Here is a 6,142-nt window from a genome sequence, read left to right on the forward strand (position 1 = left end):
TTTGTCTTTTGAGAGAATCAGTGAAGGGAGAGTGGAGAACCGCCCATTGTGTCCGTTGAGGAAGAAATCTTGTTCCCTTTTTTCTTTTTCCCCAACTACTGTTGTCAGTACCATAGTTGGAGTTTGGGTTCAAACTGCAAGAAGCAGCCCCTGTGCCACCTGCTGTGCTGTGTGTTTACGAGGTTCCAGAAGGTCTTAGTGAGGCTGAGTCCTGCCTGGGGTCATCTTCAGGCCAATGGACCCTAAAGGAGTGAGGTGACCGAGCAGAGGGGGCCGTGGGAGTCTAGGCAGCAGAGGTAGTAATAGCTCTATTTAACCCGTATACTCCTTAGAAATGCTAAGGGGCCTCTATATACTTGGTCCTTCCTACAAATTGGTAAGCTGCTCTCCATTCTCACAATGTATGAGCCTGCTTCAGTGCCTTTGCTGGCTGCATATAACTAATGCAAATGACAACAAAATGTGATAAGAGTATAGGACTAGAGCCCTGGACGGTTTAGCTCAGTGGATAGAGCATCGGCCCAGAGACTGAAAGGTCCTGGATTTGATTCTGGTCAAGGGCACATGTCTGGGTTGCGGGCTCAATGCCCTGTAGGGGGCATGCCGGAGGCAGCAGATCAATGATTCTCATCATTGATGTTTCTCTCTCTCTCCCTCCCTTCTCTGAAATCAATAAAAATATATATATTTTAAAAAAGAGTATAGGAATAGAGAGAGTACCAGGGGAGGTCAGAAAAAGGTGTGGAGAAGCCAAGCTTTTAAGATATAACACTCCTTATGTTAGACTGATGCTCAAAGAAGTTAGTGCCTTGGGAAGTTCACAGAGCTGAAGAGCTGTGGAACTGAAACAGGAATCCGCTTCCCACCTCAGAGGTCTTTTCCGAGAGCATGCTGTCTCTAAGAATCGATCAGTGGAGTTGCAGAGTGTGGCGTGTTTCTGCCTCTGCATTCTGAATGCTGCTGTAGAGCAGACTCGCCCCAGAGCCCATCTCATTGCAGTTCATCTTCCAGCGCCCCGGCCTGATTATAGCGTCTGCTTGGACCTCTGCTAAGCCTCCCTTAGACTCAGTGGGCCACTTCTTCATTTTCTAAGCCGTATTCGTAGTGCCATATGTCTTTCCATTCAAAACCATCCTATATAATAAAAGCTCAGTGACCGAAAGGCAGAACAACTGGTAGACCAGTCGCTATGGCGCACACTGACCACCAGGGTGGCAGACACTCAACGCAGGAGCTGCCCCGTGGTGGTCAGTGCGTTCCCACAGTGGGAGCACCACTTGGCTGACTGGGATGAGTGGCTGCTCCCCCTACAAACCCCAGGCTGATGGGAAGGAACCCGGGCTGCAATCTTTGTCTCCTCGCCCCAGGCTCCGGCTCCTCCTCCTCCTCGATCCCTGCAGCCACCTCTGGATGCCCATAGGCCATGTAGTGCCGCCGGGCTCACAGAGCTGACCCTGGAGGCTGGGGGCCAAGTTCAGAGGCTTGGGAGGCGGGTTCATGGCTGCTGCGGGACTCAGGCCTACTCTGCTGCCTCTCAGTGCTATTGTCCCTAGGCCCGGCCCTGACTGGGTTCCCTGGAGAGGCGAGTGCTCTGGCTCCACGGAAGATGCCGGATCAGGGAGCAGCTGCTCAGAGGGTGGGTCCATAGCCGCTTGGCTGACATGAATGAGCGGCACTCCCACAGGGGGCTGATTCCAACAGGCCACGCCCCCCCACTGGTGCACGAATCTCGTGCACTGGGCCTCTAGTGTGTCTATATTTTTAAATAAATTACATTCATGAACTAATATGTATTTTCTTTCTATCATTTATCTCTCTCTTTATATATCCACCTTCTATCAAATCTACTTTATGAAGCATAGGAAACTTGAAATACAAAAGGCTTTGGATAAAAATAAACGTCAGTAAAAGTTCTAATATGTTCCTTATGATCATCAGTGAATTGTTGTGTTCCCATTTCCCTTCCCTAAAAGAACCGTGTTTACTGTTAGGAGAATAAATTCCAAATATTGTAATTTTAATTGTTAGAGCCATGTCTTTATTCCTGTTGCTACTAGTCTTGTTCAGACTAAAATCTCCATTCATCTTTATACTTTTTAAAATTTGTTTGCACAACCTGTATTAGTCAGGGTTCTCCAGAGAAACAGATATACATCTAAACAGGTCTATGTCTACGTCTACGTCTATGTCTGTCTAATTATCTATCTATTTATTGAGAGATGACGAATTAAGATTTATTTTAAGGAACTGGCTCATGTAATTGTGGAAACTGGCAAATCTGAAAACTTCAGGGCAGGCCATAGACTAGAAGCTGAGGTGGAATTTTTACGTTATTATCTGGAGGTAAAATTGCTTCTCCTTTGGGGGACCTCAACCACCTTATGGAAGGTAACCTGCTTTACCCAAAGTTTACTGATTTAAAGGTTATATCTAAAAAAATGCCGTCATAGCAACATCTAGACCAGCAGTTTTCAACCTGTGGGTTGCGACCCCTCTGGCAGTCGAACGACCCTTTCACAGGGGTTGCCTAAGACCATCCTGCATATCAGATATTTACATTACGATTCATAACAGTAGCAACATTACAGTTATGAAGTAGCAACGAAAATAATTTTATGGTTGGGGTCACAACATGAGGAACTGTATTTAAAGGGCCAGAAGGTTGAGAACCACTGAGATGGATGTTTGACCAAACAGCTGGGCACTGTAGACTAGCCACGTTGGCACATAAAATGAACCATCCCACACCCCTATCATGGAACTTTTGTGGTAGCCTCCCAGGTCTCACACTTCCAGTTCACCCCCACACTGCCAGAAGGACCTTTGAAGGAAAGACATTGGTATGGGGAGTTTGATTGGGTCTAAACAGCATAAGTAATGATCATATTCACTGCAATATTACTTTCGTGATTCCCAAAACACAGTCATGATAAAATTGAAGGCTCTGTGCAATCTGAACCCCACTAGCTTTCTAGCCTCATCTTTCCTGTCACTGCCAGCCGTACGTACCCTTTAGCTACCCACACGCTACTCTAGTTATTCAAATGCACTGATCATTTTTCTGTATCTACATGGCTTTGCTTTATGGAACAGAGCAACACTAACATAAGGCAAAATACAAGATGATAGGAAGAAGGGACTGTGGGAGTGCAGAAATTGATGTAAACAATTCAAGCTTTTGAGATCTGAAGGGCTTCATTAAGGTGAGAAAAAGGTGAGATAAATGGTGTTTGGGCTGAATTGTGCTCCTCCCTGATTCATATGTTGAAGTCCAATTCTTAGTACATCAGAAGGTGACCATATTTAGAGACAGGATCTTTGTGGAGGTAATTAGGTTAAAATGAGGTTGTTAGGATGGGCCCTAATCCAGTGTGACTGGTGTCCTTATAAAAAGAGGAAATTTGGACATAGATATGCCCAGAGAAAAGATGATATGAGGACGCCAGGAAAAGGCAGCCATGTACAAGCAAGGAGAGAGGCCTCAGAAGAAACCAAACCTCCTGACACCTTGATCTTGGACTCCAGCCCCCAGAACTGTGGGAAAACAAACTATTTGTTGTTTGCACCACCCAGTCTGTGGTACTTTGTCATGGCAGCCCTAGCAGACAGGTGGAGTGAGGAAGAGCTCGGGGAGCACAGTGAGCTAACGCTGAGACAAGAAACTGTAGAGTGTTGTTATGTTTGTGGATTGCCCATCTGAGTTACTACTACATATAATTAAATACATAGTATTTACATAGGTTACAACTGGTTTCCAGAATGTGTCAGAAATTTGCTTGGTAATTGAATTAACCATCGGTACTAGCAACATGACTGATAACTGTTGATGTTGACCTTGATCACCTGGCTCAGGTAGTATTTGTCAGATTTCTCCACTGTAAAGTTACTCTTCTATATTATACTCTTTAAAAAAAAAATCCTATCCAAGGTTATGTTTGTACTGATTTCGAGAGAGAGACAACGGGGGTGGGGGGAGGGAGAGAGAGGATACAGAGAGAGAAACATTGATCAGTTGCCTTCTGTATGCACCCTGCCTGGGGATTAAACCCGCAACCTTTTGGTGTATGGGACAATGCTCCAACCAACTGAGCCACCCACCAGGGCTGTCCTACACTCTAGGAAATGAAGTCACCATGTGCAGCACACACTTACGGAGTGGGTTCCCATTACATTTTCAAACACAAAAAAATGTGCACCAGATTTTAAAGAGTTGGTGTGAGTGATGATGTTGCTGGATTGTGAGGGGTGACAAAAAGAAAAAAAAAGAGACCATTCTTTTTTGGTTTATTTATTTTGTATCAGAAAATATACCCTATAATGTGGCTATGAGCAGTAAGAAAAATGTTGATTTGAACTTTGTAATTTGTCGAATAAAATTAGATTTCAACCGTGGGCCTTCTTTGTTGATTTAACTAAGGCAGTCAGTTCTTATCTACACCTCTGTACACTTATCTGTACCACTGGGACGGCTATGCTATTGTTGCAGCCAGAAAAGGAAAGATCAAAATTGGTCGGTCTTTCATTATTAACGGAAAGGTTATAAAACATTGTTTTCTTAAAGGCAGTGCCTTGACAGTTAAATTTATTGGGCAGTCATGGTCCTTGTGGATTTTTCAGAGCCTGACCTACCCTTATCTTGGAAATACTAGTAGTCTTTTCTATTACATATGGGCAGAAGACTTCATTACCTCCCTCTGGTGGTCAGCTTTATAATTTCAGAATCTTGGACAAATTTAGCAGGAAAAATCCCCACCAAATTTGTGGCAATCCTCATGATAATTTTCCATAATATTTTAATATGGATGCTAAAATGACCTGGTGATTGAATTGTAGCTATATATTTTTGGATTAGAACTAATTTTTAAATGAGGCAGTATTTTAAGGTGGTAAGTAATTATGATTAAAAGGGCCATTGACGAAGATAGTATTCTAGGTAGAGGCTTACTTAGATGCTATTATACTAAGAACCTCAGTGGCCATTTAATTTTAGCCAGGGAATTGAATTTGGCTTCTTGCAAGTGTTTTATCAGGCTGTAGGAACAAGTGCATATTCTAGATAAACTTGAAAGCTTACAAAGCTTTGTGAGACCAGGAGTGAGGGAGTCCTCTTGAGCATTGTTTGTCATTCCTTCACAGATTAAACTTTATCTCCAGTGCCAGAAATGGCCTTCTTTTAGAGCTCCACATCAGCATTTTTTATTTCACCATGGCTTTAAAAAGATGCAGTATTTTTTTTCTATGGATATGCTTAGGGTGGGGTACCTTTATTCTGCCAAGGGCCATTTGGATATTTATAACATTATTCACGGGCCATACAAAATTATCAACTTAAAAATTCGCCTGCTACATTTTGTCATACGTTTAATGAAGTCACCCCGAATGCCTTGGCAGGGCCAGACCAAATTATTCCCCTGGCTTAGAAGGTTGAAATAATTTACCAGAATTTGAGACAGGCTTTGCCTTATTCTTGATGGAAATACTGCAGGTACTAATCCTTTGAGTTCCAGTGTTTGTTCCATTGAGATCCAGAGGGTATGACATTTAAAGAAAGGCAACCAAATCAGTGGGAAATTTGCCAGTCTCCTTCGATGCGGTCCTGATTAGGACTGAAGCACAACTGGAGAGGCAGCAAGCCCCTAAGCATTGCTTCTGCTCAGAAGTAAGAAGGAAGACATTCCTACAGGGGAATTGCTGTGTTAAGGCAGTAATCTGTTAGTGTCTCTTGGTGATACTCTTGTTGCTTATGATACCATATACACATGATTACGGAAAGTTGATCTGTCTTTGTTTTCCTCTGTGGGGGGTACATTAAGTAACGAGGCCACCTGTCTGTTGTTGCTTACCCAGTTGCATCTGATCCACTGGAACTCCACCCTGTTTGGCAGTATTGACGAGGCTGTGGGGAAGCCGCATGGAATCGCCATCATCGCTTTGTTTGTTCAGGTAAATGGTCTCCTATGATTGTTGAATTGTTCAAATGCTTGTTTCCAATTAATTTTGCAAGATATATATATATATACTTATGAAATGATCACCATGATAAGTCTCTAATAATCATCTGTCACCACACAAAATGTTTACAGTAATATTGACTGTATCCCCATGCTGTATCCTGTACCCTTCTTACTTATTTATTTTCTAA

The 6,142-nt window shown here is 43.1% G+C and overlaps 1 protein-coding gene across 2 annotated transcripts in view; it reads left to right on the plus strand.

The window, feature by feature from the left end:
• The window catches only part of CA8 (carbonic anhydrase VIII), a 79,920-nt gene that overhangs the window by 35,092 nt on the left and 38,686 nt on the right, over nt 1–6,142 (plus strand). For both annotated transcript variants that reach the window (XR_435944.2, XM_006769050.2), the window contains exon 4: nt 5,848–5,943. Coding sequence is in view for 1 of the 2 variants with exons in the window: in XM_006769050.2 (XP_006769113.1) it covers nt 5,848–5,943 (96 nt within the window). In the remaining variant the exon portion in view is untranslated. The remainder of the gene's footprint in view (nt 1–5,847; nt 5,944–6,142) is intronic.

This window comes from Myotis davidii, unplaced genomic scaffold (genome assembly GCF_000327345.1).
Source record: "Myotis davidii unplaced genomic scaffold, ASM32734v1 scaffold1, whole genome shotgun sequence".
Taxonomy (NCBI): domain Eukaryota; kingdom Metazoa; phylum Chordata; class Mammalia; order Chiroptera; family Vespertilionidae; genus Myotis; species Myotis davidii.